This window comes from Alosa pseudoharengus, unplaced genomic scaffold (assembly GCF_046254945.1).
Source record: "Alosa pseudoharengus isolate Yale_2024_CS ecotype anadromous, Long Island Sound unplaced genomic scaffold, YU_APseudo_1.1 YU_APseudo_1.1_scf_13, whole genome shotgun sequence".
NCBI classification, from domain to species: Eukaryota; Metazoa; Chordata; class Actinopteri; order Clupeiformes; family Clupeidae; genus Alosa; species Alosa pseudoharengus.
In genome coordinates this window covers 22544222-22568823 of record NW_027468598.1, presented here as the reverse complement: position 1 = coordinate 22568823, position 24602 = coordinate 22544222, and the positions used below count along the sequence as shown (strand labels likewise).

The window sequence follows — 24602 nt, the reverse complement described above, 5'->3', positions numbered from 1 at the left end:
GCATAGTTTCCAAAAATCTTTGTCTTCTTGACCCTTCATTACCCAGTGTGATTGTTTTCTGCGTGTACTGTATAACTGTGTGTGTGCGTGTATGTGTGTTTTGGTGTCTGGTATTTTTGAGTGTGTGAGGGTGTATGAGTTTGTTTATAATATAGTACACAAAGGTCAGTAGATAGACCCATCACTGCAGTGCTCAAGCCGATAAAATAGAATCCACCCACTCGTTTTTTTCCCTCTTTAGGTTCATTTTTCCTCTTCAACAGGATGTTCTGTTCTCTATGTATTTGTTAAAGGCCACTGGGTTTTCTTTTGCTCATCATCAGTATGCATTATTTAAAGGTGAGGGTGAGGAAATTGCATGTCTAGCATCTTTAGGAGTGGTAAGGTAGATACTTCTCTATCGTAAGGTAGATATGATCAGTTTAACCTTCAGTAGCTTTTCATCAGCCCCTTTCTTCACACGCACACACAGATCCAGATTTATCTTCCAACAAGCTTTTCTTTGGGAAGCTTCCTTTACTGCCTTCTGGTGAGGCAGTTTGAGAAATATCCCATACCATACCTGCCTGCCTTGTGCAAGGCCTGCAGATAAAAATGTTGTGTTTTTGACTTCACTCGTTCTTTCATTGCATTTCTCAGAATTTGTGTACAATGCTCACTGCTTAGATCTATACAAATATACATTGCCATTGTGTACATTGTTAAGAATTTGGTCTCCATCATGTTATTGAAAAATGTGAACTATTTCTTTGATGACTTGTCAAACTTGCTTAATTGTGAGGTAGTCAGAGAGAACAATATAGTTGGTCAATGAAATGTAGGCTAATACATGTTTTTTGTGTTTCAATACTAAGTGCCCTTGCACCAAACAAAAGCAGTTATGAAAGCAGTACTACTGTATTTGTGTCAGTACAGTCCGTTTCTATCTCCTTGTCTTCCTCCCTCCACACACACACACACCACACCACACACACACAAAGTGTTATTCAACTGAAACATTTAAACCAAAAATAGAATCTTTGGGGCCATTTCAGAGTTTATTTCCATGACAACACAGAAAACGGATAACATACTGGTTATGGCAGATGTTTTATCTAAATATTATGGATCACATAATTTATGCAAATGGCATAAATATTGTGCCACGTTCTCACAGTGAATTAAACGTGTTACAGGAAGAAATGGCTGCCTGTATTGGCATTTAACAGATAGATGAATGGAACTTTGACTTAATTAAAAACAGGTTATAAATAATTGCAAAGACTTTCTATCTTAAATATCGGCAGATTTCTACACAGTAAAGATTTAGGTTGAAGCTTTTGGTTGAAATTAGCATGCCTTAAAAAATACCCTGTATTGAAATTGTACGTGATTTTCTCTGTCAGAATTGCGTCATGCTCATTTAAAACAAACCATTATCTCTGAATAAAGAAGAATATATGGCATAAGGGGTTGATTGAGACCAGGGGAGTAATGGCATATTAACATTGATTATGCCTTCTCTCTCAAAAGCAAAGGCAACTGCTCAAGCAGTTGCTTGAAAGGAGGTACAGCTTTGGGTCTCATTAAATCCTATTCAGCTATATGTCAATTTAAACTTCTAATCAACCAATATAAGTAATTATCAATAAATAATTCAGTCATGAGTATAAGACTTATGGCTCTGTATTTTTTTTTCTAAACCTTTCTCAAATTATTCATAAATAATAATTAGAAAAAAATTAAAGCATATTCTGTACTGATAAAAAACTGTTAAATTCGTAAAGAAAAGAAAATGTGGCAACACCTTTGAAAATGTGTTCTATGTACACCTTTGAACCGCACCGTTAAAAACAGGATATGTGTGGCGGAACAGAAAAGTATCAACCAGACACAAACCCTGATGCCTGTATTTCTTAAACAATGGGCGAGGGGCGGATGTTGTGCTTCTGTTTACCATCTACTGAGACACTGTATCGACTTGCCATATATTTGGTTAAAATAAGCATGGACTCATTGTGAATAATTCATAGCTCTGCCACATGAGATGGCGCATAAGGTTGTGTGATGGATAAACAGTGATGAAAGAAAGAAAGAAAGAAAGTACGAAAGAAACAAAAACAGAAATAAAGAAGAGAAAAGTTATGGCACAACACCATATGCTTCCACAGTTAACACCAGCATTAAAGCACAGTCTCTCTACTGCCTTGCGTTTTTGCAGTGGTGAAGGGTTGATCGAAACTAATGAGTCGAAAGAGCCTGAAACCTTTCCTGCGCTTTCTCAGGGCCACGTAAGGATGATGGGGGTGAGGCGAGGCGAGGGTGGGCTAATGGGAGCTTAAACAAGGGTGCCACCACGACCACAAGTCTCTGAAGAGGAACAACTGCATCATTCGTATGCTGCAATGCTGATATTGGTGGATTATTATGGTGACCTGTTCAGCCTTGTATTTATGGCTACCTGCACACCTCTTTGGGTGTCAAAAATATAGGTGGCTGACTGGTGTAGGAAAAGATCGTCTGACAGAATGCGACTGTGTGTGTGTATGTGTGTGTGGTTATGTGTGAGTGTAAGTGTGTTTGTAAGCCTGTGTTAGTGTTTATCCTGTGTCTGTATGTTGTACTAACTTGTGTGTATGTCTGTCTTTGTAAGATTATGTGAATAAGTATAATACCTATGTCTGCATGTGTGTGCATGTGTTGATGTCATTTAAAATGCAGTGTAGCTTTCCATATACATTAGGTAGTCATTCTAGAGACGGGTATTGCATGAATATTGCGGGATCATCTCCACATAATGGGATGGAACAAAGCTTTTGCTGTACGGTCTACAAGTAGCACAAGGTCTCTGAGTCTGTCTGGACTTGGGGCCTGGACGCTCTCAGGCCGTCTCCTCCATGGTGGCGGCCATGCCATTGTTGGTCTCGCTCCCTCGCTCCTCCACCTCGCCCTTCTCCTCCATTTCCGTCGCCGTCGCCGTCTCCTCTTCCTCGGTGGTGACGAGCGGGTCGCGGAGCGAGGCAGGGTTCTGGGAGTGTGGCGGTCGGGGGTCGGGCGAGAGCTGGGGGAACAGCTGGCTGTCCCTGAGGCGGGCGGCCAGCTCCTTGGCGCTGCACGAGGGCGTGCTGGTCTCGTAGATGTCGTGGAAGTTGTTGTAGTCCACCTCGTAGAAGCCCTTCTCGAGCGAGAGCACCGGCGTAAAGCGGTAGCCCCACAGCACCTCCGTGTCCAAGTAGGAGCTACGTGCCTGGCAAGTCATCCCTGAGGAGGAGGGGTCACACACACACACACACACACACACACACAAGGGGTTGGCATGCAAATGGACACAACATACACACAGGCATCATCGACCAAAGCACACACACAGGTAATGGATGCACACACATGCAAACACACACACACACACACACACACACACACACACCAACACACACACACACACACACACACGGGTAGAGACAGATGGAAAAGGGAGAGAAATGATTAATGCTGGGGGGTTTCTTTACCCGGCTACACGCCTACACCAACAGTTTTATGATATTGCAGCATCTACAAGAACCCCCTGTCCATCTCTAAGATTCTTAACAACGAGAATTCGTCAGCTCAGCATTTTGAAACATTCATGATCTGTCAGGGTGACTGATTCAAAACAAAGTCAATACTATAACTGGCTCATTTTTTTTAAAAAAGATTAGAGATTAGATTTACAGCAACATGGAAAGGAAAGGAATGATGAGAGCAATTTGCTCCTCATAGAGATAGTGAAAATATCTATAATAGTCTCCTAGTAACAATTGTCCTCCCATTTAAAATGGAATGAATTAAACAGGGAGAACAGAAGCCATTGGGGACTGAGGCATTTGTAGGAGAGGAGCTAAACTAGCAGCCTCTCACAAGTGTGTGTACTGATTGTAAGAGTATGAGTGTTTGTATTGATTATACCAGTATGGGTCTGTAGTAAAAATTATTTGTAAGAACATACTGTATAGAAATGTGACTAACTTCATCAGTCTGTCTGCCTCATATTTGCATTAACTGACGATTGTGCCTGGTGAAGACACGCCTCGACCATTTGCAAATCAAGTCTTTTGTCATGTACGACGGCCCAGCTTTTGTCTTATGCCAGACTTCACCATAGGTGGTCGACGCCAATTAAGCATGCATATGTCCGGGGCATGTCTGAACTTTTCCACTGGAGCAGACAAAGAACCTACTAACAGCATAAAAAGCAGTGGCTTACGGCAATCGTGAGGTGACTTGAACAAGGAAACTTGTTTCACATTCTCCTCCGAGCCGGCTTGTAATAAACCTGGAAGCGTCTCCCTTTCTTAACACATCTCAGTTCATTTTTGTTTCCATGTCATTTGTAATTCTCACCACATGTCTATGTGTTGACTAAATCACATTGCAGGCCTGTAAAAGAATTATACTGGATGAAAGGTTCCCTGGACGACATCTCAAGACCCTACATGAAATAAAAAAAAAATCATGTATTTTATACTATTAGGTGTACTCTTAACTGCCATTTTATGTATGTAAACACATGTATTGTTTTTTTGTTTGTTTGTTTGTTTGTGTTTAATCCAGCGAAGACCTTACATATTCATGGTAATGTCATGGCCGCATGGCAACGTTTACAAATTCTGAATGTCAATGTGCTCACGGTTCATTATGATTTACACCCTGATATCATTGAGAGTCGGAGCACTCAAGGAATGAGAAAGCCTCACCTACTGTGGATATCACATCCAAGGTCACATGCAAACCCTCAACATTTACACAACAACAAATCGCGACAGTGTCCTGTTTTCAGTCCCAATTCTGAGAATTTTGAAAGCTGGCGAAATAAGCAGCATGGCTGAACATCGAGTTTGCTCTGCGTCTTTAAAACAAAAGCGACATCAGCACCCTCAGTGTTGTGCAGCGTAATGCCTCACTGAGCCCACTCTCACTCTAAAGCCACAAACCTCCCACAACCCAACACGCACGCACACACACGTACGCATGCACACACACACACATGCACAGACGCACTCACTCACGCACACACACACACGCACGCACGCACACACAACTGAGTTAATTTTGATTAAACAAAAGATAACTAGATCACACACACACACTGCAGTTTGAGCAGACCCGGTGACGATAAAATATACTCTGCAGGGCTTCTGAATTGTGCAGTCGAGAACCTGCTCATGAAATTCCACAGCAGTGAAAAATTCAAAAGAGAGTGGGTTTTGTTCCGAGCTTGCAGGAAGACCACTGAGTTTGAAATTAAAATGCTGGAAACAGGTCTTCCCTCACAGGCAGGCTCAGGTGCTTCTGATAGCAGCCGGCAGAAGTGAAGAACTGTGTGTAGGAGTGTGATGGGGCTATACGGGTCCCTATTTTATTTTCCCTGTAAATTACAGCATGTCTATTCAGTGTGTGGGTGTACGCATGTGTGTGTGTGTGTACTGTACGTGTGTGTCTCTGACTGAGTGTGCTCATAAGTATGTGTAAAGTGTGTGTGTGTGTGTGTGTGTGTGTGTCTGTGTGAGTGTGATTCCCATTGTGTGTCTCTATGTATGTGTGTGCACTGTACGTGTCTATGTGCAATACAGTAGACTGTGTGTGTGTGTGCGTATGTGTGCGTCTGTGTGCGTCTGTGTGTGTGTGTATGTAATTGCATTTATGGAGCCTACTTGACCCTGTAAGCTAGTTAAGCATCTGTACTGGGTGCCGGGTGCTTTTGTCCTTATAAACAGGAGGCAGCACTCGGGGGGCTGAGGTTCCTCTAGCTATTTGTGGAAAGTAGTGGTGACACCGACTCCCAGGAGCCTCTCTGCTGGGTGACATGCTTCCACCCAGACCACCACCACTTTCTCTCCAGGTGGAATGAGCCTCTCACGAGGGGGTGGATGAGAGGAGAAAGTGCCTGCCATTTTAATTTTAAATTGATATGCAAATCAGAGATGGAACAGGATGCTGACACAGAAAGGTGATTTGTCAACTTTTCAGATAAACTTAGCCAGAGAGCCGTTCCAAAGAGCGCTTTGTTCAAAGTACAAAACACAGCAGTCGCATTCAATGAGGTGTTGATCTGAGGGATGCTGGAATCTGTGACAGCTGACTCCTCTCCACCATGCTTGGAAACTTGATGAGACTTTAAAGGACTAGAATTAGCCAAAGCTGCATTTCTTCTGTGGGCTCTTATCAATACGGATTAGTTAATGGCATCAGTCCAGACATTTTATTGTTTATCCTAAGAAATCAAGACCAGATCCCAGATTATGCTGTATAAGAGACTGACTGTAATGTCTTTTCTCATAAAATCGTCCACAGGTCGAGTGTGAATGGGACTTTCAGTACTGACTAATGCCACATTTTATAAACAAGGCCCACGATTTGGCCTTTGTTACAACACCTTTAGTCTTTTTGCTGGATGTGCATTTGAATTCTGCATCTGACTCTCGGTTGCAATTAACAATCAGAATCTCTTTCATATAGTAGGCTTCTACTACTAATGACATTTCCCTTTGCACAATCAAATAACTGTAAACCTCTCGAGATCAAATTGTTAGTTAGCCTTTGCAGTGATTCAGTGCAGTGTGGAATTGTCATCTGCGTATTGCCTTGTATGGTATTACTCACACTGCAGGCTGGCTGTCAGACTTTCTACGGCCCCTCCATCAATCTGAATTTAATACCACTCTCTTCGTGGGCGCATAAGCTGTTAGCACAGTGATTACATGGACTTGTAAAAGATGCTTTCGCTCAACATCCAGTAAGCATAATGGAGTGGCAAGCCTCTCTCATCCATTTTTAACCAACAGACAAAACTGTCAAATCAAAATGCACGAGAGCCAGGCTAGAAAAAAAAAAGAAAAAAATCAATGTCCGTAGGGTGTGTGACCTTATTATGGCTTGAGGTTATTAGCTTACCACGGAACATCGGTACTAAGTCATCACTGCCTCGCAGGAGCAGAATTTTCAAATTGACACCAGTTGTCGGTGCATCATTAATGGCTTAATCCTGGCAAATTGCTCACCAGCCCGGCATATGAATCCCTTAACGTGACCAGTGGAGTCCTTGTTTGTAATTTACACAAGATGCATGGAATCAATGACATTAGCAGGAGTTGTCCATATTTCCCCCACCCATTGATTTCCAATAGTATGGCCAAACGCCACTTAACCCATTATGACTGGGTGCATCATTTGCGTGTGTCTCCCTTTACTGCTAGATGAGACAAGAGTGAGTTTTAGATGGTGGCATGGTTTTAATGTTCTGTGACAGATGAATTGTTGAATACAGGTCTGGAAGGTAAATGCATTATGAGAAATACATTTTCTAGCCTCTGTGGTTCGCAAAAACGCTTCAGACAGTGATGATGGTTGATGACTTGTGAGAGGGGTATGCCACTGATGTGAAGCAAAGTCGTTGCATTGAGGATGAGCAATTAATTAGAAGAATCAATTTTAGACCAAGATTATAGTATAATCGGACTACTCATCCCATCATCGCATGCCAGTCGCAAAAAATGTTTCTGAAAAAAATGTTTATGGAACAAAGCAGGAACAAGATTCCATTCAGCAGTACTTACCCATTTTCCTTTTCAGCTATTTCCACCTACAAAATAACCAAGCCCATGGTGTGGACCACTCTGACAAGCTACGGATGTTTTTTTCGCCTCAACTCACCAGTCAATTTCAGTCTCTCTACAGTGGGAAGGGCTTTGTGACACCAGATAAGAGCATGGTGAAATTCAAGGGAAGACTTGCTTCAGTACACCGCCCCCCCTCCTCCTCCTCCCAAATCAACAAAATGTGGTGTCATGGCAGAAAGAGCTGGTCACTGGCCATGTCACAAACGTCCACCTCCACAACGGGGCGTAAGAGCACACGCCAGAAAGGTCTGGCTCATCATGTCCTCACAGAGTCTAATCTGCCCAATTTCATGGATTTCGTCTGCAGTGTGGAGTTTTAACTGGACACAAAAGGGACATGGACTGGATGCCTGCGGCACTGTTTGTCCTAACAGAAAGGGACTCCAAAAACGCTGAGCACGCAAACGTTGTTGGGCAAACATGAAGTCAAAGTTGTCGCAAAGGATGACCTCACTCTCTGCGTTTGGCAGGACACTGAGGCTGTCATGCTGCTGTGTAATTGTCATTATGCCGCTCAGAAAGGGCCAGTGAAGAAACATGAGTGCAAACCAAGGTTGCAGTGTCAGGATGCCATTCTGACTACCAAAAACACATGAAAGGCGTGAATCTGCCGGATCAGATGGTTGGGTATTATCAATCCCAGCATTGCTCAAAGAAATGGTGGAGGAGGTTCTTCTTCTTCTCTTTGCTGGTAGTCAGATGCAAAGGTTGCTGGAGGAAAAAAGCTTCCAGACTTGAGTACAAGAGAGGCTGGAGGAGCTGGTGCAGCAATGAGAGTGGCAGCCAGGAAAGCTCTTCAGCTAACAGAACCTGAGGGAGCCACACCTGTGCGTGACAGGGTGGATTTAAATCTCACCCTGCTATAAATGTTGCAGGAGTAACTGGGGGTGTGGTAGACACTTGAAGAATGTTATGAACCAATGTCCTGGCTCTCCACATTTTAAAACCTTTCCTCCCCTACCCCTGTCCCCCATCGCCCGCCCCCTTGTCTGCTTTTTGCCCGTGCGCCTGTCCGTGGCTTTGTTCGCTGGTTCCTCTGGTGTTGCTCTATTTCCAATGCCTTCGGCACTAGTATGGCGCCATATTACACGGCTCTTCAGAGTGCTGCAGAAAGTTCCATTCACATGAATGGGCCTTCCCAACTTTCGGGCCTATGTTAAATCTATATAAATCACCGGCAAAGTATATAATCACCGCTGTCAATGGCAACGGGTTGATTAACGTCTTTCATATCCCTCCGCAAGAATTCCGTTGGCTTATTGCAATGGAATTTGAAAGGCAAAGTAAGCTAGTAAGACGTTGCCACGCAACACCTGAAACTGTCAAGTTCTATCTGTGTGGCGAACTATTTATTTTGTCAGCGGAAGACACGAAACGGTAGCAAAATCATTTTTAAAGATTCGTTGTGTTCTCGTTTTGGCAAGTAGCCGTGTAATAAGCGGGATAATGTATTGTCCGCCGGTAATTATCAGAAAATAAGTCCCTTCAGGTCGAAGCAAAACCCCTCTGCTGCGCGTCGGAGTTCTGTTCTCCCTGCCGGGACTTCTTTTCTGATAATTACCGGCGGACAATACATTATCCCTTACGTATTGCAGAGTTGCATTTGAGCATGTACCCACATGTGGAGAATAGCCGCGCTGAACAGCACGGATCTCCTGTATTCCCGACTGTGGGGGAGGCTCATGTTAGAATGTGTGGCTGGGTGCAAACCAGACTGAATTAGAAATGTACCCCCAAGTTACATGAGCATGTAAGAAACTGTGCAGTGTGTGTGCTGGAAGTGCTCGTGTCAATGCTACAGTACTGTCTGTGGCGGCAGGCAATGGAACAAGATTGTACACACAGAGAGATGTGGTAAGGACATCCATCAACATCTTCACTTACAACAGATGATAAGTGATTCTGACTTTTTACTAGTCTCACTTTTTACACCACAAATGATGTTGTAGCTTCACTTTTCTTACTGTGCCACAAATGTATTTCTTATATATTTAAGTTCCCAATCACTGGTAATAGACGATTGGACTTTAGCGCAGGCAATAAAGACAAATGGTGAAGCGCTCATTTTGTTCAAGCTTCTATCTGCTCCACAGGCTGAAAAGGGTGGTGTTCTTGCTTTTGGTGATAATGGCAGACATCCCAAGTCTCCCGGAAGTTCCGGGAGTCTCCCGCATATTGATAGCGGCTCCCTGACGCCCGCAAATTAGATAAAATCTCCCGGAATCTAGAGCGAGCGATCAAGAGCGCGCATGCGAGAGGGGAGAGAGAGAGGGGTGGTGGTGCGTGTGTCTGAGCGCATCCAAGACAGAGAGCATCCTGATCAGTTCAGTGTATCTAGGAACAGGAGAGTCACGACAGAGTCAGTGCCCCCAAAAAAGGAATATGTAAGACCCATTTTAAAGTGTACCCTTGTTTATAAGAGTAAAAAATAATGATAGGCCTAATCTTGCATGCTGCACTGTTTGTAACAGTGTTAGCATTGCCCATGGTGGGTTAAATGATTGCAAAAACATGTTTAGGTGAGTTTAACTAGTGTCAATTCATGTGCATATTATTCAGGCCTATACTAGATGGCTTAGTTGCCAAGGCTACATGAAAAGACCAAACTGCAAGATCTACATATTTTATTTTCACAATTAGGCTACTATCTATAGGCCTTCCTTATTTGGTGTACTGACTAGACATTATTGAACAAAAATATTAATCTCTATTTCAGTATCTAAGTAGGCTAAAGTTGTTTTTAGTATTGTTATTTATTTATTTTATTTATTTATTTTTATTTTATGTATTTATTTATTTTTTATATATATATATATATTATTATTTTTTATTTTTTTTGGGTGGGGGCTTCGTGATACCTCCCTGAAATGACTTTTTGCAGGTTGGGATGTCTGTAATGGGTGAATACAAAAGAAAAACGATGAAAAGCTCTGCTGTTTGTTTGGTAATGTTTTTGTGGCAAACACACCACCCCGAAGACACCACAACAGCCTGAAGACACATGTCCCAGTGTTGTGTAATCCCAACTTCCAGGCCCACTAGAGTGCTGGCCGAGCTCCCAGCTCAATCAGAAACCTTCCTGTGCTGCAGATTGAGACCCATAACCAGAACCAGACTGGGCTTCATTCTGGAGTCACCTGCTACTGTGTCTCAGAAGCATCTTCCCAGACCAAAGAAATGACAGTCATGACAACATAAGCAGCCATCAGGCAAAAAACAAACAAACAAAAAACAAAACAAAAACAACAACAACAAAAAACAAACAAATGAATGCAAGAATGGTCTGGCACATGCAAAATAGTGCCAGATCAAATGGCTTGACTGTGATTAGCACGTTCAAAAACAGGATGAAAGCAATCATCCCCTGCTGAATAATATTATATCGTCCGTTTATTTTTGCATTTTTGGCCCAGCATTCATATTCTCTGCAAGTCTACCACGGCTGCAGAATACAGTAATAAGCCAGCCTGTATAATGCCTCATGTTTAGATTAGAGCTGCATAAAGCAGTCCTTGGACAAAAGCCTAACAAACTATTTGAATTGCACATATTTACTTGAATGATCCAGCATACCAAAGGAAGCATATCAGGTAGAGAATGCATAAGCAATTACTAAAGAGATGTAAGGGCACTAAACGTGGGATTATTTCCTGCTCACATCAAGATGTAGGCAGGTCTCCTATTCAATATTCTGCAAGCAGCTAAATATTAATGCAGTGGAAATAGCTTCCTAGCTCATGAACACAATTTAGCTCACTGTTCAAAGTCTTCGTAGCTCCCAAACACTACAAGAGGTTAAGCCTGTTTGAGTTGTGATTCACTCGGATCTTTCACCCGTATCTTTAAATTAACCCATTTCACCCATTATGAAATAACATATGTTCTGCGTGCATAGCCTACTTTAAAATGCAATTTAGGTCGTGAAAACAGTCCGAAACATTGCAACCTCTGTATGGAGCTGCTTGAGTAGGCTAGCCTACCTGGGTCAGCCGAATCAGCCGGCTACGTTGTCATGAGTGGATTTGTAGACAAGCGAGTAACTCCTCGTCAAGGTGAAAAGCAAATCCACAACAAAAGCCATTCTAAAACCCTTGCCAGCCCTGTCAATCAGTGGGATTGCTTCACTCAGATTTAGTGTTGAAATAGACCCCCCCCCCCACCCTCCCACCCCAAGGCTCTGAGAACTGCTGAAACTCTTCTTGTTAGATACTTCTTGGTTCACATACTGTAGCGAGGGGAGAGAGAAGTCTTCTCACCTGGTCTCATACCCAGATCCAGACCAGACCTGCACCCTGACCACAACACCAAAGAGCACATACTCAACCGGACTGAAAGCACTCAATCACACATACTGCCTGAAGTTGTGAACCTACATTCGGTGACCCTACACTTTTTCACTTTTGATTTGACATTATTTTGCAGTGTTTTTACAGAATTACAATGCAGCGGCAGCTCCTTAGAGGATGCAAGGGAGGCAATGCCTCCTCGAAATTTAGAGAGAAAAAATGTTATATGTAATGGCATTAAAATGCAATTCAGTATTTGATTCTCTATGTATTTATTCAAAGACATTTTTTGAATTTTGCTATCACTTTGCTGCCCTAGACACTAAAACATAACCAATCGGAATGAATTTTGTTTGTGTAGCCTGCTGCTAAAGCTAGTTCACACATAGCTCTGGTGCATGAGAGCTAAACGATGACGGGGGAAATATTTCAATATCTACTTATTATAAATTATTATATTATATATAATAACTTAGGAAGTTGAGATTTGAACACCACCTACAAAGAAAGAAAACAATTTCTAAAAAATCTAAAAAAGAATGGAAGACCAACTCGAAAACTGAACTTAACCAATACAACAGCTGGATGCAGGATCGTGCAGTTTCAATGAGGATTCCTACTCACGAATAGTAGTAGGCTAGCAGGCCCAGTTGCACTGAGAAAATGAACGTTATTTTGTTGGCCATGCAAAACAACATAATTTTTGTCAAGTAATAATCGTTGGAATTTTTCAAACGGATTTGATGACCTGAAGAATTTGTCATGAGCAAGCGAAAGACATGGTAAGGTAATTTGTAAATTGCTATAGCCTAAATAACAGGCCTACAGCAATACAGGCAAAAACAAAACCGGAATTAAAAACTGTTTACCATGCATACTGGCTTGCTGTTGAAGGGGTTTGTGGGTTTTATAATCCTCTCCCTAACTTTACCTCTCGTCTGTGAAATTGATCTGCAACCACTACTTGGAAACTTAAATGGTGTGCCAGTGAGTGTAAGCTTACCTGTGGCCTCCACCATACCCTCCAGAATGACCACAATTTCAAACTCCTCTTTCTCGATTTGTGCCCTCGACATCTCCCAAAAGGGGCTCTTCTCGTTGATCTCATGGGAGATGATGAGTGGCGACACCAGAAAGAGACGGTCATCGCCCGTGTCAAAGCCGATGTTGATATCGGTCTGGTTGAGGGGTATGAACTCGCCCTCCTTGGTCTGCTGCGAGCGGATGAGCTTGGCGCGGATCGACGCCTCCACGATATGCGAGTTGCGGAGATCGCCCACACGGAACATCAGGCACAGCTTGTTGTCTCGCACGGAGATGACGGCCTTGTGCGAGAACATGAGCGTCTCTGCGCGGTTCTTGGGCTGTGAGATCTTGACAAACATGCATCCCACCATCATAGCATTGACGATGGAGCCCAGGATGGCCTGGACGCAGAGCAGGACAATGCCCTCAGGGCACTTCTCGGTGATGACGCGGAAGCCATAGCCGATAGTCGTCTCCGTCTCGATGGAGAAGAGGAACGCCGAGACAAAGCTGTTGAGGTTCTCAACGCAGGGGGTCCAGCCCTCCTCGTCAGAGTGCCACAGGTCGCCGCGCACAAGCGCGATCAGCCACCACAGGAAGCCAAAGAACAGCCAATTGACCACGTAGACCAGTGTGAAGATGAAGAAACTCAGGCGCCAGCGCAGGTCCACCAGTGTGGTGAACAGATCGCTCAGGTAGCGGTAGGTCTCCTTCACGTTGCCGTGGTGCACGTTGCACTTGCCGTCCTTCTGCACGTAGCGCTGCCGCACTCTCTTGGCCGGGTCGGTGATCAAGTGTGTGCGGTCGGTGGGGATCTGTGCCTCCCGCAGGTGCTTGGGAAGCTTCTTCACCTGCAGATGAGGTGGGGAATTAAAAAAATGGAACACGACTTAAAGGAGACTGAAAGAGCTGGCAAATGTCTTACAGCAGCATGTTACTTTTTTTGCGAGATATACCTTGCAGTTACACATAGAGATCTCCAATCTGAAAGACATTGACTCTAATGTGCAATCATTCCATTGCATGTCACCTGTGACAGTAGATTTCCTTAGCATGTTTTAATAACTTTTTGCAATCTGCCTCCCTCCCTGACTCTTTCCAATTGCACCCCTCATTGACCACCCGTATGCTATATCCCATTAGCTATGCAGTGGGCCTCCTGCAACACTGCTAGCGCAAGGGGAATTTAATGTTTCCTTAGATCTGCCACAATAACTCAGAGAGGGCTTGATGGCTAGTAGAACAGTGGGGCTAACACTGTCGCAGTGCCTTTCGCTTCCCCTGTGCGTGTGCGTGTGTGTGTGTGCGTGTGTGTGTGCGTGTGCGTGTGCGTGTGTGTACGCGTGCGCGTGGCAGAGGTGATGCAAGGACGTTGGGGGCTCCTATTCCACAGGCTGGCTTGAGTCCAGTCAAGAGATGTGACTCCACATCTGCTGGTAAGCTCCTCTTAACTCACCCCCCCCACCCCGCACCCCCTTCATACCCGTGTGTGTGACTCACAGGCAGGCTCAGACAGGATGGCTCTGGACCCGTCCCCGATCGCCATGCCCTCCACACAGCCCAAGGACACACTGACATTTAGTGCCCGTGCTGAAGACAGCGTGCTAAACTGCTAATTGAAACGTTGTATTGTGTTGCGAGGAGCGCCCCTGCCTGAGTGCAGGTAGCCTCTTAAAAAGTGCGAATCGGACACCTGTATCCTCCAAATCCCCTTGGGCGGGGCATACACCTGAGACCTATTTGTTCACTGGGGCTACAGCTCGGTAAATAACAGAGATCCACATGAATCTATAGCTCCATAAAAGCTCAAACACAGTCTGCATTTTTCCTTCCAGTACTAATGTTAGTACTTCTTAGTACAGAAGCCTCTGAAAGTGAGAAAGCAATCAATTGTCTACAATGATACATAAATCAAGTGGCAATGCACATAGACAGATTTCTGACAAAGGATAGTTATTAGAGGGTGTTTCCTAGAACACTGCATGATAAAACACTAAAGAACTATGTGGCTAACATCATTTCTTATTATACAACTTATTATTATACAACTCAAATATTTTTCTGAAGACCTATTGGAATACGAAGGTCAGAGGTCCAACACCAAAGAGGGGCATTCTGATGTCATGCATTCTGCTCTGAGTGGCTTGGACTAAAAGTGTTTTAAGGTCTCAATAACACTGACATAATATGTTGCCTTGTGTTTTGTACATACTGTATATTCCAATATGTTGATCAGTTTATTGATTGCAGAATTGATCGCTAGGTAAGTACTAATGAGTATTCTGACTCTGATGAATTGGTGTACTAAAAGACAGTGGTAAATGTGAAGAGTAAAATCAATGCATTGACCAGTGATTCACTTATTGACATTAAGGCTTTGTTTGCAGTTTAATTACACACACCTCTCTAGATGAACATATAGAAATATAGTATATATAGTTATAGAAAACTCATAAAGAGTTCACGACCCTCACAACCCCTTTTAAAGCAACACCAAAGAGTTTTTTGTACCTTAAAATAATGTTTCCAAAATCGTTTCAGTGGTTCATCAACTAATACCAGTAGGGTGAACGGCACTTCTGCATTCGCTTCGCGGCCCTCTATCGGCTATAACCGCACTATGTAAGTTTGCCAGATCGGGTAGCAGATCTGTAGTTCGATGGATTGAGACATAAGAAACTACACATTTGACTTGCATCTGATGTCGCAATACATCATATTTTCAGAAAATCATGCAGCTTTCTCTTCCTTGTCTGTGGACATTGTTATTTGCAAAGCCGGTGATGTATAAACAAATAGCGTGCGTGCGACAGAGGAAAAGTTCTTTGGTGTTGCTTTAATGTCTGAAAAAATCATTTAATTGAAATAGAATGTCCTTTTGGGAGAAAGAGGCTGACTTGATAATTAAAACTCTTGACTTCATAATTACATTATATGGATAGATGTGTGGTCCTCCCTTCTGCTAAATCTGCTAAACAGGTTGTGTTTCTCCCTTGATATATCTACCTGAGCAGTATTTACAGAAAGTGGGTGGCGTATTGATTGCACAATGCAGTCCCCACTGTGAACACAATTACTCTGGTTTCTTGTGTGGTTAGTGAGGAAGAGCTCTGTAATTGTGTTGGTGACGTTTGTATCGAAGGGGGGATTGCCTGGAAAAAGGAAGCTGGGGTTCATTCTGACCTCGTTGGGTGTCACTCCTATCTCCATGTCGTGGTCCATGTGGACTCGAGAATCCCCTGCCATCCTCAGCTGCGGCAGTGCGCCTGTGTGGCATGAGAGAGAGAGAGAGAGAGATAGAGAGACAGAAATAGAAATCAACAAATCATCAGTGAGAAGTTTGACACCACTTAGATTAGGATGGAATCGACCACACGTTCCTCATTCCAAGGATTCAATACTGACAGTTCACGCACAATCCATTACCTCCAATCACACAGTGAGGAAATACAAATTTTTCAAAATATCAGCTCGGTCAATAGTTCATTAACTGTTTATATCCATCTCAATTGGAAATGCATATTTATCATGTGAAATGGGCCTGAAAATTCAAATCGACCCAGGAGACAGTCAATGACAGACAATGATTAGCAAATTTGGTACAACACTAATATCATGCCCTGGCAAGATACGACATGCTCCATACACCTTTTTCACTTCCTCGTTGAGAACATCAGCATAGTAATCTGTTGGTTTTTTAGCAGACTTGCCAATTGGGACGTGTCTGTCCAACTGCGCAGGAACTGTTTGTTAACGCCGCGTACTTCTAAAAACAAGCAGCCTCAGCTGTGCCTGGCCACTGCATGCCTGTCCCAGAGGAGACGGCGGCACATCAGTGCCAACCTAGCATAAGCTCCACGTTTACCGACACGCTCGACAGCAGGGCGCTCTGACAGGAGAGGAGATGAGGAGGAACAGTGATGGCGTTTTATCTGTGAATTGTCGGCGGATATGTTCACCTTCTGAATGTTTATTTTTTTCCCTCTCTTCCTTTCTTCTTCTCAAAATACACTGAAGATTGAAGATAGGTCTTGGCAAGCCTTTTTATATCATTTTATTTATTTAACTTTTTTCTGGAGCGTTTTGATGAAAAAAAAAAAAAAAAAAAACATGTCACTCCACATTGTATCTCAGATGTTGCATTTCATACTGACTGGGGCATTTTCAGTCTACCTCTCCTTGGTAGCAAATGGACTGTTTGTTCCAGTCTAATTTGATTACTCTTAGGTTTAACTTTATGATGCTGTGACAGGATATATTATTCAGAAATTCAATTTTCAATCCGTTTTCCCCCTACTGTGCACCTGCGTTCTCAAAGAAACCTGACAAAATGTTATTCATGGACATGAATACAAAAGGCTCCAGCCATGCAAACACAGTGGGAAAAAAAGAAAATCCTGTTGTTTGTTTGGCCATTTCCTATCTGTCATTTTCGATGGTTGGCCACTAATATGGATGCTGGATATGTATGCTGATAGGCCCTTTGTTTACAACAACCATTAAGAGATCATAGACACTATACGAATGCTGCTTATCAAGAAATCTGTTTTGTTGTCATGCAGCAAGGCTCCAAATTGAGACATTGATCTGGCTGGAAATCAAATCAATGGTAACACGGTATGGAAACACATCTAACCCAGCCCAAATTAAACTGATTGCCGGACGTGGTGATGGTAACAACACGCACCCCACCCCCCCCTCCCACACACACACCAAACACACACACACACACCTTCCCCCTTTTAACATCTCATCCATTTGTAACACCCGCAGTCAGAATACACAGACGGCAAGCAGGGGCACAGGAAATGCAAAGAGGGCCCGCGATGCCGAGGAGACATATCGCGCACAGCGTCCACCCAGGAATAGTGTGTTGACATTGATGGGTCTCCTGCAAAGGGCAAGGCGACGACGTGACAAGCATCCGCTTCCGAAGGCACACACAGCGGAGTGCTGGGCCAATAAAATCTGGAAAAACCATAGGCCTTTGAATACATTAGGAGCCGCGCGCCACTCTCCACTCTTGAAGCGAGCGCTTGGGGTGCGGAGGGTCTCATGTATAAATCATGCTGATGACGCGCGGGTGACCCCGCAACCCCTTAACGTCTCCGATAGCTGCACTTAGAGAGAGCCGACAGCTCTGTGCAAGTGGGGAAAGCTGGAGTGGGGGAGGGTGGGTTGGTGGGCTCTTTGTGCGGCGTTAACTCCAGTGCCAACCGCTTATCTCGTCGCCCTGAGAGGGAAGCATGTGTTTTTATCGGGCAGCTTTTAGGCTGACAAGGTGTTTGTGGTTGAGTCGGGTTTCAGGACAAGCGGGGGGTGGGGGGGGGTTGGCTGGGGGGCGGCAGGGCTCGATCCTGGCCCATTGGGAGTGCTGTGGGCATGAACCAGCCAGGCGAGCACAAACAGGGCTTCACATATCCAAGAGCAAGCCTGGAGAGCAAAACCCAGGGTGACGAGAGAGAGAGAGAGGGCGAGAGAGAGGAAATGGCTGTTTGCCTGTAGCTACCGTTAAAAGACGATCTCTCAGGTGACCCTGATTATGTGTTTGTAATGGGGTCTTTGATGGCATGTGTGTGTGTGTGTCTGTGTGTGTGTGTGTGTTTATGGCTAGATGTGCTCGCACATATTTCGTCGACGTCAGCATTCTCTGTGTTTGTGAAAGGTGAGAACTTGCCGCGGGCCATGCCAAGTGCGTTCGTGTATCAATACTAATTAGCGTTTCAATAACACTGTCGGGGGATGGCTTAAACTGCCTTGAGAGGGCCACAGTCCAACTGCTCTCGCAGATTACTACCTAAATCATTATGCTATGACAAAGAACTCCTCACATTAAGACAGCAGGGATCATTTGCCAGATGACCTTTCACTTTTTAATCAGCCACAGGGAATAATAAAGCATCATAGTGAAGGCCAGGTCGGGACACATTGTTCCGTGGTCCCATACACCATACATGCATGCCTCTGATCTCCTTCTCCATCTTGAACTCTCTGTCTGGATCACTGGAAGCAATTCATAAATCCCGTGAACAGCCAACACAGCAGTTATTCGTAGTTTACCATTAAGATGTAATGTTTGCAGCTAGTCATTCATCCTTTAGCACAGACCTTGCAGAATTTTTTTATTTTTTTTGCGAGGGAGGAGTGTGGAGAAAAAGCAATTTTGAGGAGTCATCGAAATAAAATGCACAAGTCAGAGTTTGACGGAAGAGGGCACGTCGCAGGTAGAGGGAGGATATTACACACACACACACGGACACAGACACACACACTCCCTTTGGCCATTAAGAGGCATCAGTATTTGGAATTTGCCATCAGTTTTTCCTCTCGTCATACTGGGAGGAGAGATGGATGTGTATGGGAGACAGCTTGGTCCCTCCCGTCGCTCCGTTGTGACACTTGGAGGTCGGCCGGGCCAAGCCGCTTACTGGATCCCTGGGGCCAATGGTAACCATCTTGGCTAGGAGCCCAGAGAACTCTTTTCTTGTTTGTGTGTGTGTCAGAGCTGTGTGTGTGTGTGTGTGTTGTGTGTATTCCCATGTACATGTGTGGATTGCAAGCGTGCACGTGTGTGATCCCAAGACTCCCCATCACCTTCCATGGATCCCGTTCTCCCTGTTGGCTCCGCCTGGTGCCAGATGTCCCTGTCCAAACCGAGGACAATTAGCCTAATGAAATGACAATGTCCTCCCACTCCTCTCACCCCCACCCACACTCCCACCTCACAACCCCCAGTCAACCTCCACCTAAAAAAATACAGCCTGCTCCGAGCCAAGAATAGCCTCCGCAAGTTGAGACTGCACTCCTCCACCCATCCCACCCCAGCCACCACTCCAATCTTCCTAGCTCGCACCCCGGCGCCAAGAGGCTGGGCTTTTGAAAGCTATGCCCCTTCTGTGATGAGTGAGAATGGATGGGAGAGCCATGGTAAACCAGCTGCCAACCACCCCACAAGGCATCCTCCTCCAGTATGACCTGTGTGTGTGTGTGTGTGTGTGTGTTTCACGGTCTTCGTGAATGAGTGCATGTGAGTGTGTACTGTGCACAGTATCTGTGTGTTTGTGTGAGTGGTGTTCAGGAATGAGTGGTTGATAGCTATTTGTGTATGTGCAAAATGATCTATGCAAGTGTGTATCTAAGAATGTGTGTGTGTTTGTGTGTGAGTCGTTGCCGGATATTTGTGTGCTGTGTGTGTGTGTGTGTGGGCGTAGGTGTCTGTGAGACTGTTCTGAGAGTCTGTTTGTGTGTGTGTATGTCTGAGAATCTGCGTGTGTTTGTGTGTGAGTGTTTGCTGGGTATTTGTATGTATGTGCGTATATGTTTGTGCAGTGTGTATGTTTGTGTATGTGCGTGCGTGTATGTGTGTGTGTGTGTCTGCATGAGTGGTTTTAAAGTAAAACCAAGTGCTGCAACACTCCTTCCCCGCTCTATCGGAGTGCTCGGCAGCTCGTTATCACTGACTCCCTGGCGTGGCTGAGGGGAGAGGGGTTGTGCTTGGAGACGTGTCAGACTCACAGGAGGGATGGACGGCAGGGGTGACACAGTCCCGACAGGGAACCGTAACACAGAAGGACAAATGGCTGCTTGTGACTTAATACGCAATCAAATATCCATAGCTATCTGAAATCCATTGTGCCAATCTGCAAGCTTGACCTATCCGTTAAAAGCATAGGGGTATTGATTAGAAAGGTGTGGAATTTAAGCACAGCAATCCAGGCCCCAATGTCAGATGAAAAGGAAAATATGTTTTAAACACTTGCAATTTCAACAGAGTTGAACAGTGTAAGACAACAGCGGGGTGTGTTACTGTGTTGTGGTTTTCCACAGATTTCCCCTATTTGTTGATTATTACGGACACAAATTGTGTACGATGCATTCGAGCAATACACCATTGACCAATGACACCTTAAACATCCTCGTCATCATCCCTTTCCTGCTATTCTCAGAATTTCTGTGGATCTGGCACAATGCATGACATCTATTGATCCATCAAGCGGCTTGCTGTTCTGACCTTTCGGTGTGGCCGGGCTGAGGTTGTGCGTGACCTACTGCACCCTGCTCTCTGCACCCTCCACCACCATGTGTCACAATAAGGCACAGAAAAGGTCTAAAGGAATGGGCACCCAGCTCCTACGTCTACTCGGCAGCCATTCCTACCCGCCGCACTGCCCGGAGCCACGGCAAGAGGATAATGGCTCAGCCATGCCGATAATGACCAATTAGCCCGGCCAACAAGTTCCTGTCCCTACTCCTCAGAGCCGCCGTGTCAGCAGGCAGACGAGTGCCTGACACAACGTGAGCCAGGGGGGCCGAGGTGTTGGAGGGCTAGCGGATTCAGAAGGGTGGATGTATGTGTGTGTGTGTACTCGTGTGCGTATTTGTCTGTGTGTGAGCAACAGAGAAGGATGCATGCTGTGCGTGCGTGCGTGTGTGGGTGTGTGTGTGGTGCTAGTTGTGGTATAGGAGAATCCTCTGGTGTTTTACGACACACACTTTTTTTTACAGGACACAGCGGTGGTGGCGTCCGCTTTTTTTTATCCTCCATGCATCACGTTTATGTATGACAGAGAGCAGTATGAAATATTCCTCCTCTCCGTCTCTCTCTCTCTCTCAGTCTCTCTCTCTCCCACTGTCCCCTTCTCCCTCCCTTCTCCCCTCCCGGCTAACAGTGCTAGCAGATAAACCCAGCACTCCTCTGTTGCACTCGCCCCTAAATCACATGCATAAATGTGCAGGTTGTCACTTTTAAATTGCACGAACACAGTCCACGACGATACTATTTATGCACAAAAAGAGATTGGACTGTTTATAACGGGAGCTGAAATAAATTGAGCTTCCTATTTGCTCTGCTGGTGGGTTTTATGTTGTCTTACTCCAGGCCACTAAACTGATGTTCCATAGAGGGCCTCAGCAAAGACCACCCCACGTTAAGGAAATGGACCATGCACACACAGCATTGTTTTAGCCCTTCTCTCTCTCTTTCTCCCTCCATCCCCTCTCTTTCCCTTTCTTTCTTTCTAAACCCCAGAGACGAAATGAAATATCCACAAAGGAGAGCACTGCATCAAAGATCAGTCAGAGTTCGCAATGGAAGATCTCTCTCTCTCACTCACTAGGAACTGTTTTACACTTTCTTTGGCCTTTGAAACAAATGCTTTTGCTGCAATAGAAGCCAGGGCTGCATTTTAAGTATGTTTTATACACACCCTTGAGATGCTTTCACAGCTAAATAAATGCTTGCAATTAATAATTCAAACACTAATATAATTTGAACTGCTTTTTAAATCCAGTGTTTTTCCACAAAAAAAAAGAAACTAGCCTATACGCCTGCAAGGGGAACCGGATGAGGTAGATGAAGAAAATGACTGGCTCTGCAACCGATAGCGGCGACACCCCAGTGTATTAAAAGGTCAGAGGTCATCACACCGAAGGGCAATTTCATCCTGTTCAAGACTGGTGAGTCTCTGCTGTGCTTTAGCCGTTCAGTCTCTCCGTTATGTTTACAGTACACGTCATGGGCTGAACTCACATCAAGGCCCTTCAAAAATCACATACGAAAAAGCTAAGTGCGCTGGTGCCTTGGGAAGATTTTTTAGATTGCACATGAATAAAATAAAAAGAAATAAACACACAATTGGTACATTGTCATTTTTTCCACATTCTCTTGTTGGTTTGTCACACACCTTTTCCACCAACTCGGAAGAACCCCCCCCCCCCCCCCCCCTCAGCAAAGTCCTGTCAATCTGTACCTCAGGATGTCTCCTGGGTAACGCATGAAAATGCGTAAAAAGCTGCATGAAACACCACGTGGCACTTATATACATCGCGCATACAGTACGTGCGTCACTGTTGCTGCTTGTGCACTGTTCCCATGGTGGGTCATGCCTGAGCTGAAGCTGCATAGTCTGGTTCGCCGTTACGCAACTTTCAGTCAGAATGCCTGAATGTGAGGCGGCGTGCGTGGCTGTGCCACAGCAGCGAGTGACTGAGCGCAGGGCTTCAGAGCCTCTGCCCTTGGGCAGAGCAGCTTCATTTCCACCCGTGCCTAGTAGGTGGGTGAGTGTGAGGGTGGGGGGAGCTCTGGTGAAGGGGGGTCGATGTAAACCGTTCAGTTGCACTTTTTCTCCCACTCCTTTTCTGCTACTTAAGGAAGGATGCTATAAGCAAGACCGCACAACTAGTCCAATGTGCTTATCGCTCTCTCTCTCTCTCTTGCCCTCTCACACTTTTTTCTCTCCGTCTGTCTTTAGCGTACATAAAAGCATGAAAAACAAGACACTTACACTAAACATTTTCTTTCTCCCAATACACACACATATACGCATGCACATCCACCCACTGGGCTGTCTGTTTCTATGCTAATTAAATCCAAGCTGGCAATAACACGCTCGTAAAACTCCTGTATTGCACGGGGAGACCTAAAGCATCACTGACATTCGCTTTAAGCACGCACACACAAACACACACACATGCACAAGACAAGCAGCTACAAGACACATAGGATATCTCCGTTTCAGCAGGTCACCCATGACTGCTGTGTCTGTACATAAACAAGATTGAGCGCCCGTCACCTCAATGACATTTGCTAATTAGACACAGATGCTCGCAATCTCGGATGGGACAGAGATCTCTCTACCGTATCCCAGCAGCAATCAGGTGCTCGCGTATTCCAGCGCACTTCTCCTCCAGCACCGCACACTCTCTGCATTTTACAAGCCATGCACAATGAAAAATGCCTGATCTGAAGAGTGTAAGGACACGAGTGAAGGGGGGGGGGGGGGGGATGCTACGGTGTAATCAATGGTGATCAGAAAAGAGATGGCAGACGATAAGGATGCTGCAGCATGGGACATGAGAAGAGGGGTATATAGCTCCCCTCGCAACGTAGCATCTCTCCACCTCTCTCTCGCTCTCTTTCCCTCGCTCACTCATTCGCACTCTCTCCCGTCTCCCGTTCCTTGCTCTCCACCGCATGCTCGTCCTTACCTTCAGTTGGCCACAGAAGTAGCTGGCAGGCACTCGTCGAGGCATCTCAAGAGCTACGGCGTGTGCACGTGTGCGCGTGTGTGTCCCTGTGTGTACTCCAGCACGGTCTCTCCGGCTTTGTTCAGGATCCGTCCTGCCTCCCCGCTCTACCTCCTCGCTTCTGCATGCGTGCGTGTGTGTGTGTGTGAGTGAGTGGGTGGGTGAGAGAGGGAGGGAGACAGAGAGAGCAGGAGAGAGGGAGTGTGTGTGTGTGGGTGTGTGTGTGTGTGTGCAGAAGGCTAAAAGCTTCCTCCCCCAACCATCCCCTCTTACACTTCTCCCTCTCTTCCAGAGGTCTTGTCTCTGAGGATTTGTCCTTTGTGTGTGTGTGCTTGTGTATGTGTGTATGTGTGAAATAGAGAGGAAGAGAGAGAGAAACTGACAACGAGATGGAGTGTGATGTGAAAAGGAGCACAAGAGAGGAAGAGTTTGAGATAATTTGTTTGTGACCTTGTGGTTATGTGTGTGGTTTTATGTCTCTCTCTCTCTCTCTCTTTCTGTGTATTTGTGAGTGTGTGTGTGTGTGTGCGTGTGTGAAAGAGAAAGAGATAGAGAAAGATAAAGACAGGGAGAGAGTGAGTGCCACATGGCCCTTCTGTGGGCAAAAAGCACTGAGGAATGTGCAGGGGGA

At 45.0% G+C, this 24602-nt stretch overlaps 1 protein-coding gene across 1 annotated transcript; it reads right to left on the bottom strand.

The window, feature by feature from the left end:
• Positions 1–1757: 1757 nt before the first annotated feature.
• kcnj5 (potassium inwardly rectifying channel subfamily J member 5) lies at positions 1758–24214 on the bottom strand. Its single transcript, XM_076282551.1, has 4 exons — positions 23933–24214; positions 16130–16212; positions 12924–13797; positions 1758–3240 (listed from the first exon to the last, which is right to left on the bottom strand). Exons 2-4 carry the CDS (start codon positions 16190–16192, stop codon positions 2861–2863), a joined length of 1317 nt encoding a protein of 438 aa, XP_076138666.1. The 5' UTR covers positions 16193–16212; positions 23933–24214; the 3' UTR covers positions 1758–2860.
• Between the last annotated feature and the right edge of the window lie 388 nt (positions 24215–24602).